Source organism: Schistocerca serialis, chromosome 7 (genome assembly GCF_023864345.2).
Source record: "Schistocerca serialis cubense isolate TAMUIC-IGC-003099 chromosome 7, iqSchSeri2.2, whole genome shotgun sequence".
NCBI classification, from domain to species: domain Eukaryota; kingdom Metazoa; phylum Arthropoda; class Insecta; order Orthoptera; family Acrididae; genus Schistocerca; species Schistocerca serialis.
The window spans coordinates 197,476,480-197,489,231 of NC_064644.1; the positions used below are offsets into that span (position 1 = coordinate 197,476,480).

The 12,752-nt window shown below is 44.4% G+C and overlaps 1 protein-coding gene across 1 annotated transcript in view; it reads right to left on the reverse strand.

Annotated features, from left to right (window-relative positions):
* Positions 1 to 12,752, reverse strand: part of LOC126412971 (venom carboxylesterase-6-like) — a 78,006-nt gene that overhangs the window by 18,757 nt on the left and 46,497 nt on the right. The window contains exon 7 of the mRNA XM_050082862.1: positions 7,370 to 7,551. Within this exon, the coding sequence (XP_049938819.1) occupies positions 7,370 to 7,551 (182 nt within the window). The remainder of the gene's footprint in view (positions 1 to 7,369; positions 7,552 to 12,752) is intronic.

The window sequence follows — 12,752 nt, forward strand, 5'->3', positions numbered from 1 at the left end:
TTCTGGATACAGAAAACGTTCGACTGCTGCCCTGGCCAGCACATTCTCCAGACCTCTCACCAATTGAAAACGTCTGGTGAATCGTGGCCGAGGAATTGGCTCGTCACAATACGCCAGTCACTACTCTTGATGAACTGTGGCATCGTGCTGAAGCTGCATGGGCAGCTATACCTGTACACGCCATCCAAGCTCTGTTTGACTCAATGCCAATCTATGAAGGCCGTTATTACAGTCAGAGGTGGTTGTTCTGGCTACTGATTTATCAGGATCTATGCACCCAAATTGCGTGAAAATGTAATCACATGTCAGTTCTAGTATAATATATTTGTCCAATGAATACCCGTTTATCATCTGCGTTTCTTTTTGGTGTAGCAATTTTAATGGCCAGTAGTGTATTAGTCTGCAAATGACGTAAATACATCATCTATGAAGGTGTAGGGACTTAGAGGCAAGGGAAGCTGAGAATAAAGCAGATAACTTAAAAATATTGTGACACAAATATTTCCCTGACTGTAGGTCGAGTGCACTCTTTTTTAACGTCGATTCTAGGAGGGGGAGAGTGACAGGTCCATCGTCCCAGCCGCCTTGTACTCCTGGGAATGATTTCTGGTACACATTTGATAACGGGCTGAGTGGACTTGTTCAATCCTGGAGGAACTAGAGTGAGCAAAGATCCTCACTCCTATCCTGGACTGAACTTGGACGTCCAGACCCGCAGCTTACATCTTTACCCACTAGATCACCACGGTCACGAAAGAAATGACTTATGACTCTAAAAAGTTGATGATGATGAGGTCCCATATTCAGAGGAGCGTAGGGGACGATGCGGCAGACCCGCACCGCCGTACTAGGCAAGGTCCTAGCAGAGGTGTTTTGCCGTTGCCTTCCTCCGACCGTAATGGGAATGAATGGTGATGATGAAGACGACACAACACCGAGTCATCTCGAGGCAGGAAAACTCCCTGTCCCCGCCGGGAATCGAACCCAGGTCCCCGTGCGCGGGAAGCGAGAGTGCTACCACAAGACCACGAGCTGCGTAAAACATCGAACTAGAGTTTCAAGGGGAGCAGGAAATGAGAGAATTATGACGTAAAAACAATTCATCAATACAGAGGTAATACGTAATCTACTGCTGGGTGTTATTCGTTACCATTACACTACACCTGCGCGTTTTAATATTCCTGGACCCGCTTTCCCAGTCTGTCAGCAAGGTAGTAGCAGTTTTGCCGCTCAAGTTCGTCCCACACTACGACGGCGTACGTATTGAAGTCATTCAGCGTGTGAGGATGGCTGCTGTGACCACGGACTGCATGTTTCAGGTGCATGTTACAGTCTTGTTGATGACTAAAATACCGCAGACCATTCTGTTTGATTGATTCTTGCCACCCGTAGGAAGCTGTTCTGAACATGGGCATGATGAGTGTTCGTCTGTTATCGTCTTCAAAGACGAACCCATCGCCGAAATGCTGACAGTAAGGTTGGATAATAGGTGGGGAGTATCCTGTACCGATACTGCTCAGCGCTCTGTTTGGTACATTTCCACAGTTCTAATCTGATAACATCGAAGTTTTCTTGTTATAGGGCTTCAGCAGACCGAGAGGAAGGCGACCGCAACCGCGACCGAAACGTTGAATTTATCAGTGACAGTTATTTTACAGTATGGCGGGACATCATACCCAGTAACTTTTTATGTTAATCCAGAACTCCCAAATTACCCTCGATGATAGTGAGAGGTGGCTGGCGTTCATACATGATACCAGCCCAAGACACCTACCCTGAACCCATGGGACTGCAGGCCTGAGTCGTGAACTGGTTTTTGGTCTCCTTCAAACTATTTTGCAACGATTGTAAGGTATTAGACAAGTCCAGCATTCTTCAATGAAGAGAACTCAATATCACTGATCCAGGTTCTTTTCTAAGAGTTCCTTCGCCCACTTTCTTTACTCACTGTTCTGCTGAAAGCTTCGTACTGTTGTTAGTAATGGCTGCCTAGAGACAAAACAGATTGTATGGAGAAGAGCACCTACTGTGTGCGTCAACACAGCCCTCCCAGTTGCCTTCAAAATGACAGTGAACGATTCTGTCAGATTCTACTCCTGATGGAAACCATAATTCTTACGTCGACGGTCATCAGCTGCCGTTCTGAACCGCAGGCGGCCACTATGAGGTAGATCCTCAAAGTTTTGTGTCTAACGATAGAGGTTTTACAGTATAAAGTGGAACAGAAATAGACAGCTCCCTTGGTAATAATGTTCCAGATCCAGACCCCACAACGTTACAAGAATTAGGTAGACAGTTAAAATCTGAAAAAAGTGGGAAGGCACCCGGATTAGCCAGAATGAATATGACCTTATTAAACAGAGTTATATGATATACAAATTAAGAATTTTACATGTACTCAATAAATGCTGCGAAAATTGGCAAATACCTCTCTCTTGGTCAACATCTGTAGTTAAAATATATATTCAAAGGAGGAGACTGCAAAAATCGTGAAAATTGTAAAGCAGTTAGCTTCGTGAATACAAAACATAACATCAACAGAGGATTAAAGAGTCAACCGGTTGCACAGAAACGGTAGATACACTGACCTAGGTTTCGATACCTAATTGGGGTGTCTTAATCTGAAATGAAATATTGCTAAATCGTAAAATTATATTGCTAAAAAGCAATAGTCAGAATTTGGAGCAGCTATGCTCGTATCAAAAGTATAGCTGTTCCAGATTCTGACTATTGATTTTTAGCAATGTAATTTTTAATTTTAGCAACATTACAGAGTTATGAAGACACCTCTAGTAGGTGTCGAAACCTAGGTCAATGTACGTACAGTTACTATGCAACCGGTTGGCTCTTTAATTCTGTGTTGAAATTAGTATAGGCTTCCTTAGTAAAAACCATGTTCAAAACTGCGAACTATAACATAGATACTAAAATACGTAATAATTAAGGGATTAAAAGTTATTACAGACTGTTTGTTAGGAAAAGAGCGAATTCGATCTGGGAATAGGACATCGTGCATGGATAATGTCTTCGCATTTAGACAAAAGATAGAAGAAAGAACAGAAAATAGCTCGGAACACATTTCACTTTTGTATATTTTGAGAAGATTTTTGGCATAATAAATCGAATAGAATTATGAAAAATACTATAAAATGAGGACTATCCACCACACCTACTTTTGGTATAGGAGTCATTATGCAAATGCTAATTTCATCATAGACCCTGGAATTATAAGAAGTGAACGGATTTTAGCAAATATATTAGTTAGACAAGGGTGTAGCCTATCGCTCAAATTTTTTATAGCTCTATATATATATACTCCTGGAAATGGAAACAAGAACACATTGACACCGGTGTGTCAGACCCACCATACTTGCTCCGGACACTGCGAGAGGGCTGTACAAGCAATGATCACACGCACGGCACAGCGGACACACCAGGAACCGCGGTGTTGGCCGTCGAATGGCGCTAGCCGCGCAGCATTTGTGCACCGCCGCCGTCAGTGTCAGCCAGTTTGCCGTGGCATACGGAGCTCCATCGCAGTCTTTAACACTGGTAGCATGCCGCGACAGCGTGGACGTGAACCGTATGTGCAGTTGACGGACTTTGAGCGAGGACGTATAGTGGGCATGCGGGAGGCCGGGTGGACGTACCGCCGAATTGCTCAACACGTGGGGCGTGAGGTCTCCACAGTACATCGATGTTGTCGCCAGTGGTCGGCGGAAGGTGCACGTGCCCGTCGACCTGGGACCGGACCGCAGCGACGCACGGATGCACGCCAAGACCGTAGGATCCTACGCAGTGCCGTAGGGGACCGCACCGCCACTTCCCAGCAAATTTGGGACACTGTTGCTCCTGGGGTATCGGAGAGGACCATTCGCAACCGTCCCCATGAAGCTGGGCTACGGTCCCGCACACCGTTAGGCTGTCTTCCGCTCACGCCCCAACATCGTGCAGCCCGCCTCCAGTGGTGTCGCGACAGGCGTGAATGGAGGGACGAATGGAGACGTGTCGTCTTCAGCGATGAGAGTCGCTTCTGCCTTGGTGCCAATGATGGTCGTATGCGTGTTTGGCGCCGTGCAGGTGAGCGCCACAATCAGGACTGCATACGACCGAGGCACACAGGGCCAACACCCGGGATCATGGTGTGGGGAGCGATCTCCTGCACTGGCCGTACACCACTGGTGATCGTCGAGGGGACACTGAATAGTGCACGGTACATCCAAACCGTCATCGAACCCATCGTTCTACCATTCCTAGACCGGCAAGGGAACTTGCTGTTCCAATAGGACAATGCACGTCCGCATGTATCCCGTGCCACCCAACGTGCTCTAGAAGGTGTAAGTCAACTACCCTGGCCAGCAAGATCTCCGGATCTGTCCCCCATTGAGCATGTTTGGGACTGGATGAAGCGTCGTCTCACGCGGTCTGCACGTCCAGCACGAACGCTGGTCCAACTGAGGCGCCAGGTGGAAATGGCATGGCAAGCCGTTCCACAGGACTACATCCAGCATCTCTACGATCGTCTCCATGGGAGAATAGCAGCCTGCATTGCTGCGAAAGGTGGATATACACTGTACTAGTGGCGACATTGTGCATGCTCTGTTGCCTGTGTCTATGTGCCTGTGGTTCTGTCAGTGTGACCATGTGATGTATCTGACCCCAGGAATGTGTCAATAAAGTTTCCCCTTCCTGGGACAATGAATTCACGGTGTTCTTATTTCAATTTCCAGGAGTATATATATATATATATATATATATATATATATATATATATATATATATATATATTGACGACATTTTAAAGTGAAGGGAATTGGTGCCAGACCTAGGTATTTCATTATCAAACAGAGTCTGTTCAAACACCCTTACATGCAGATGATGAAACAATGATTTAAGTAAATGAGAGAAAGTTACAAACATCCACGTATCATTTAATTAATCAATATAAACCTTAGAATTCTAAAGTTTCATTTAATAAAACGAAAGTTATGGCTTTCAGAGTAAAAGATCCAGTCAGATAAAAATTTTGCCAGGAAATAACGTTTTAGAACAAGTACCGAATTTTAAACATCTTGTTCGTGCCATGAGTGTTTATAATGAGGACATTCAGAAAAAAGTTAGCTAATTTGAAGCTGTATGTGGGACAAATGAAAAATATTTTGAAAATAAAGTTACGAAAGAAACAAAAACTAAATTTTGTAATGTAATGGATTTACCCACATTGCTTTATGACAGTGAAGCCTGGGTGCCGACTCAAAAACAAGTGAGCAAAATACAATCGACAGAACTATCGATGGATAGGAAACGAAGTGGAGATAGTAGGAAAGAAAGAAATATAGAATCAGTACATAACAAAATACTAAGTAGCAGATAGTACTGCGCCGACCACTAACAACATGTGGAAAATACTAGACTTCCCAAGAGAGTGTTAGATTACATACCAATGGGAAAAACAGATCAGTAACGACCCGGGTCGCGTTGGATACAGCTGTGAAGCCGGAACGAGCAAGAGTGGTTAATCCATTAAGTGAAGAAGAAGAACTATAGAGGCTGATTGCTCGGTTGACGTAGCTGTGATCTCTGGTGTACGCCAATTCGGCGGACACTTTCCCATGCTGACAAGCTTTCTTGACGTAGAATGAAGGTACGGCCTAAGATGAAAATAACGCTTCTAAACACGGTGACAGCTCTGAACAGTCCAGGATTGGAGACACAACGAGTTCTGCTGAGGTGCACCGAGAATGCGGATTTACTTGCATCCCTTCTACCCGGGGGGTTGTACAGAGCGATTTCCTACTACCAAAAAGTTATTGAGAAAGAGGCTATCTATTAATCTACGCGCAAACTATCCAGCTCGAGGAGATGCTGCAAAACCTTTTTTGAGCGGTTAACAAGGTATGTGGACAGCTACTTGGAAACAGTCGTAGGACTGAAGATCACAACAACATGAAGGTTTAGAATCTGCGTGACTGAACAAGGAAATTTGATTGTAATCTAACATCAGATTTTGTTCCACAGTTGTTGTAAGAGACTTCACAACAGCAAAACAGTGTTTATTTTGAGTACCTATCCCAACAGCGTTTGTCTCGCCTGTTTGGTATTAGGGAATTTTGGATGTCAATGACGGTACGAGGGCCATTCAGAAAGTAAGGTCCGATCGGTCGCGAAATGGAAACCACAGTGAAAATAAAAAATGTTTTGTTTGTGTTAATTAGCTACGCCTTTCAGCTGCTTCTCTACAAAGTGGCCGCCCCGACTTACGTCGTAGCGTTGTACCAACTTGCACAATGCCCTTGTCATAGGCCTGCATGGGTGGCCGAGCGGTTCTGGGCGCTACAGTCTGGATCCGCGCGACCGCTACGGTTGCAGGTTCGAATCCTGCCTCGGGCATGGATGTGTGTGATGTTAGGTTTAAGTTGTTCTAAGTTCTAAGGGACTGATGACCTTAGAAGTTAAATCCCATAGTGCTCAGAGCCATTTGAATCTTGTCATAGAATGCAGCCTCTTCTGCTTTCCGCCACTTCTCTACGCTGGTGTGCAGTTCGTTGTCTGTGCCAAAATGTTGCCTTCACAGCCAGCGATTCATGTGAGCAGAGGTGAACATCAGAGGGCGCCAATTCCGGGCTGTATGGTGGGTCATCAAACACTTCCCATCGGAAACGCCGCAGGGGTGTCTTCATTGACCCTCCATTGGGCGCCGGAGAATTGCCATGAAGAAGAAAATGTATGACAGGTACGTTATCTGGGGTTGCGTGAAATCAGGCGAAATCTCGCAGTGGGTACCCATACCTGGCGGGAGACGCTATTGCTCCAGGTGTCTTTACATGTTCACTGTGGTCTCACAGCTGAAAGGAGCGACGTGACTCGATCGACAGGCATACTAGAGACACTGCCCAGCACATCTGTGCAAAGCATCATATGATTTTCGCTGACGTTTCCATTTTGCGACCTTACTTTCCGAACAGCCCTCGTTTATCAATCGATCAATATCGTTCTGTCGTTGCTGACTGACAGATTTTTAGTTTTCTCTACCTGTTCTCTTGTTATACCAGCAGTATGGTTTGTAGTGTCCATCCCGTTTGTAAGGGCTCGTTTCGCATTGCTAAAGATATTTCCAAGCATTACTAAATTTTCTCTGTTTCTTTTCAAACAATTCATGAATTCAATGTGTAGATAAAGCAGTAGTCTTTTAACGGTATATCCATAAAGCCATGACCTATATATCAAATACAGACCTACTCAAAGGATTCTCCTCCAGTATTACTGCGGGATCGTAGTCTACCACAAGCAGGGAGACTGATAAAAAATCTCTTAATTCACAGGAAGTAACTCTTCCACACCCAGACTGTCCAGTGCTGTTGACACTTACATCGGTGATGGCTTGAGCATCGTCGATGGTGATGTTCTCATGGCCAAAGTAAAAGTCTCGCATCATCAGTGCCGCCTCCTCGCGCTCTTCGGCCGTCGGCAGGTGCAGGATTGGAGACACTATCTGCACGAAGTTGTCGCTGAGCTCCTGCACTGCTGCCGGGTCAGAGAGGTACAGCTTCTCTGTGGGAAAAAATATTCATCAATTTCTCCAGAAGACTAATTTCTAGCAAACGCGTAAACATAGAGCGAGCAGTGCAAGAGCAGTTGGAATTGGCTGTGTGATCACTGGAGCAGAAGAGAAGTGGGTAGCAACCACGACCATCCAGAATAAGTGATCTAATGTCAGGGAAGCATTCCAAGAGGCAATTGTAACCGTTCAATCGTTCGTAATAGAGCCACCTAATGATGCACCATGGCACGAAAACTCGCAAGATGAGGAGTTTAAAAGATATATGTTGTGTCCTAAAGAACAGACACCAGTCACTCACTCACTCACTCACTCACACACACACACACACACACACACACACACACAAGGTGCGACGACCAAAGTCCATTCTTTCAGTGAGAATGCACACCAAGCCCGACCTCTTGCTGGAATCCGAAATGGCGAGTAAGTGTTCACGGGTAGGTGAAGCTACGCTATAAAGAGGGTGACAGGGTGGGAATTTGGGGCGGCTGTGGGGCGTGCACGGATGAACGAGGTGGATAAGGCGACCGCTTGTGTCAAGCGGCAGATTCGGATTCGAGTCCCGGTCTATCATAAATTTTCGCCTGTTACCATTGATTCACTTCAATGCCCAAATGCAGCTAACGTCATTGGGAACTGAATAGAATTTATTTAGGTACCGTACATAAAAAAACACAGAACGTGGACATGTATTGTTGTATAAGGTTTTCCTACTTTCATAAATCTCGTAGTTCCTCTATAACTGATGATGGGCGAAGTAGAGAGAATGTAATATGTGGACTGGCAACGGCAAGAAAAGAGTTTCTGAAGATGAGAAATTTGCTTACATGGAATATGAGCTTAAATGTTATGAAGTCTTTTCTGAAGGTATTTGTCTGGACTGTAGCCATGTATTAAAGTGAAACATGGTCATACACAGGGTAAATTAATTCAAGTTTTGTAAGAAAATATTGCATTGAATCAGAGGTGGTCAAATGTAATATCGATTGTGTAGTAGCGTCGCTGCTCAACAGCGATCGCTAATTCAAGGTGTTATGGGTAATTTGTTAGAGTAACTTTAGATCGACTGATGTATAGAGGACCCTCAAGTGTAAAAATGTATTGTATCTGGTGTGTGCTGGATATATACTTATTCGCTAAAAGTAGTATTGATTTTTTTATTTGCAAGATACTATGATGTTTGCTAATTGTAAAGTAAAACTCAACAGAAGTTGGAAAAATTAAGGTAAAGGAAGTTGTTTTGTTACTAATGCAATGCGCGTATTCATAAGTGATGATTAAGACAGTGTATATCACTCACATCCAATGATTTTGTAAAGGTAGTTGTTAATGTATAAACAGTTTATTGAATGTGTTAATTGTGATCATTATTAACTTTCAAAAAGTCAAAATACAAGTTTTAAAATTAGTGTCATATTGTTACTTACGCAAGTCAATACGAGTTCCCGATCCATGTCATTTTGATTAACTACTTCTCTCAAGAAGTTATTGTCTCAGTCACATTTTATTTAATGAAAATGTGTGCTAAGCAACAGCTTTGCACAATAGCTGTTTGCTAACTATACAATTTTAAGTACTAACAGGGAGCAGTGCGAAGAGCATTACCATAGCGAAGATAAAGGTAAGAAATTTTAGTACTGCAGGGATAGCATTCATTAAGCACGAGGACTATTATTTTCAAACTGACCAAGTTTTGTTTTATGAACAGGGCCAATTTCAAATCAATACTGCTGCACCAGATTCAGTTTTCGTGTTACGTAAATTCATGCAGTTTGGTTTGGTTTAAAGTTATTGACATTTCACATTCTCACAGCTAAATTACAATTACTTTCTTGCACACAGAAAAGTTCACTACAGGGCCAAGCACATAAACGACGAGACAAAATACACATTCCCATTCTGACAGTTGTGTTTCAGACTACTGCCAGTTACGTAATTTCAATCATATTTCAAACGTACATGTTTCAACAATAGTCTAGACAAGAACAGAATAGAGACTTTTGAAATGTCGTGCTACAGAAGAATGCCGAAGATTAAATGTTGGATCACGTAAGTAATGAGGAGGTACTGAGTATAATTTGGAGAGACAAGAAATTTGTGGCGCAACTTGTCTGAAAGAAGGGATTGGTTAATAGGACACGATCTGAGACATCAAAGGAGCACCACCTTGTTATTGGAAGGATATGTGTATATGTGGGATGGAATGGGGCGAGGGTAAAAATCGTAGAGGGAGACCAAGAGATGAATACAGAAGCAGATTCAGAAGGATGTAGGTTGCAGTAGTTATTCGGAGATGCAGAGGCTTGTACAGGATAGAATAGCATGGAGATCTGTATCAAACCAGTCTTCGGACTGAAGACCACAACAACAACAACAACTATAACAACGTTATAAGCTTCATCTAATATAGAACATAACATTTAGAAATTACGCCAGAGCAGAGAAAAAAAGGCAGAGATAACATTAGTTAATGAGAGTTACAACAATAAAGACAAATAACAGGAAAGTGGATTTAAACTACAGTGACATGCCAAATCATTGTGACTACTGCCCACAGTGAGATCGTAAATCGCCAGAAAACGTTGCAGGCGCGTGACGCAGTAGAGAAGATATGTAAGCGGAGCAGAGACGCAAGAGGAAATCATTTTAGCGACGATACGGATCGCAGATAGGGAAATCTACTGACACATGATACTTTGACACAGGGCAGATTATTATGGCTCAGCACCTGGGAACGAGCTTCTCGAAATGGCGAAGCTGGTCGGCTGTTCGCTTGTTACCGCCTTGAACGTCGATGAAAAACTGCTGATCGGAGATGAAACCACATGACCAGAGGTTGCACGACAGGACGCGAGGTATGTCCGGCCTGTAAAGCAGGATAGCTAGCGATCTGTGGGAGACAGAGTACAATGCTGATGCAAGCAATGGTGTTTCCGAGAAGACCATTCAGTGCTCGGTATTGAACGTAGATACCAAGTGGGCTGAGGCATGAATGGGAATTTGGACTGAGGAGGGAGGTGTGCTAGAGTAGTCCGCGCAGTTGCGCAAAGCTACTGTGCCAGGGTGGCGTAGTGGTTAACGCATCCACCTAGTGAGCAGTAGTCCCACGTTCGTATCCCGATCTAAATTTTCATTAGTCGCTTCAGTCTGCATACAAACATCTCCATATTAGACGATCGCTACATGCTTCTAAGCTGACACAAAGACCTCGTCAGTTACGACTGCAGTGAGCACGAGATCATCGAGAAGGGGCTATAGATCAGTGGAAACGTATCGCCTAGTGGAATGAACCACGTGTACGGTTTAGCCAGGTCGATGGGCGTATTCAGATCCATGAGAACGTCTGCTACAGAGGCGCACTGCGCCTTGCACGCTGGGGTACTACGCTGTGGGGACATTCACTTGTGTTTCCATAGGATCTCTGGTAGTAATCGGTGGAAACGTGTCAGGTATGTGTACGTGAACATTACTGTGGACTGCCTGCACCCATTCTTGATGAGGTCTTCTCTGTTGGCGAAGCCTTCATCCAGTGTGATAAATGTCTATGTCAGAAAGCCAGAATGGCGCTAGAGTGGTCTGTGGAGTATGAGAGTACACTTCATGTTTTGCCGCCATATTCGCTACCGCTATTGGGCGCGAGCACCGATCCCGCAAACCACGGGCTCGCAGTTTACGGGAACTGTGTGACCTGTGCCTTGACATGTGGTGGGACATACCTCAGGAAAGCTGCCAGGGACTTGATGAATCCATACGACGAAGAATTGCTGTTGTATTGCGTTCCATAGATGGATTAGCTTGTTATTAAGACGTGGTAATAATGTTTTGGCTCATCACTTTATGAGAGCTGCCAGCAATGGACGTAACAGAATTGGGGATGAGGGAGAGAAAGAGGAAAGTTATAAAACACAATTAATGAAGATAAGGGAAAAGAGAGCGTCGTCTAAGGGTAGTGTCTTTGATTAGCAATCGAATCGTCCTGGGTCCCGAGTTCGAACCCCGTCACCGTTTAAATTTTGAATAAAAATCATGAGCAACAACGGCCGAAGGCTTCCGGCATTCGAAGTCACCATCATTCTGCGAACGGCTTTGTCAGAGAGGGCGGATGAGCAGATAGAGGTTTAGGGCACTCTCTTACCCCTGGGGTAAGAGAGACGGAAGAGTCAGTAGTGATCAACGGTATGAGGATGCAGGAGGCAAAGGAAACCACTGCATTAAAGACCCGATGTGTATCCACGGGAAATGTGGCCTGTAATTGAAAGAGTGTCATCATGGTCTCTCCATTACAAAAGATTCCGGAGTAGTCCCCCATTGAGATGTGCAGGAAGTGACTGCCAAGGGGGAGATGACCATGAGAAAAAGATTGAATAACTAACGGAACGATAACTTTCTACAAGTCGGGGCGTGGAAAGTCAGAAGTTTGAACGGGGTAGGGAAGAAAAAAGAAAGGGAGGGACTAGAATGGGTTGCGACTGATCGAGAAACGAAGACAGAAAGAAGTGCAACTGCGAGAAGATGGGGGCATTTGTTACACTGTTTGACAGAGGAAAACACTTGTCATGAGAGTTAATTTTTGCAGCATGTTACGAGAGTGTCAGAAAAAGTGCTTAGCCTTAGCAACAGGAAATTGAATTTTGTGCGGAAAACAGGGCAGCTTATTCCAAAGGCGGACCTCACCAACAGAAAAGTATCTGCGAACGTTTTCTTTCACGATGGGCACAACTAGGATCTTAGATATGTTAGGTCTTGTGCTTCGATTATGATGAGATTAAATGTACTTAATATGTGATGTGAGGTGCTGGGGTGGAGTAGCCAGTGAAGTAAACTGAGTGTATGGTAGTCCCGCGACTTATCTGGCCGCAGCCAACCTTAACGAGAGTATGGAGTACTCAGATCGTCAAACGGACGTATGTTGCATATGTACCGCACAAAAGAATTCTTCGTTACTTGTAACCACCTAGCATTCTCACCACTCATGATATGTTGGATTATTTCACAATAATGAAGGTTTTAGCCGTGCGATTCTAGGCGCTTCAGTCTGGAACCGCGTGACCGCTACGGTCGCAGGTTCGAATCCTGCCTCGGGCATGGATGTGTGTGATGTCCTTAGGTTAGTTAGGTTTAAGTAGTTCTAGGTTCTAGGGTACTGATGACCACAGATGTTAAGTCCCATAGTGCTCAGAGCCATTTGAAC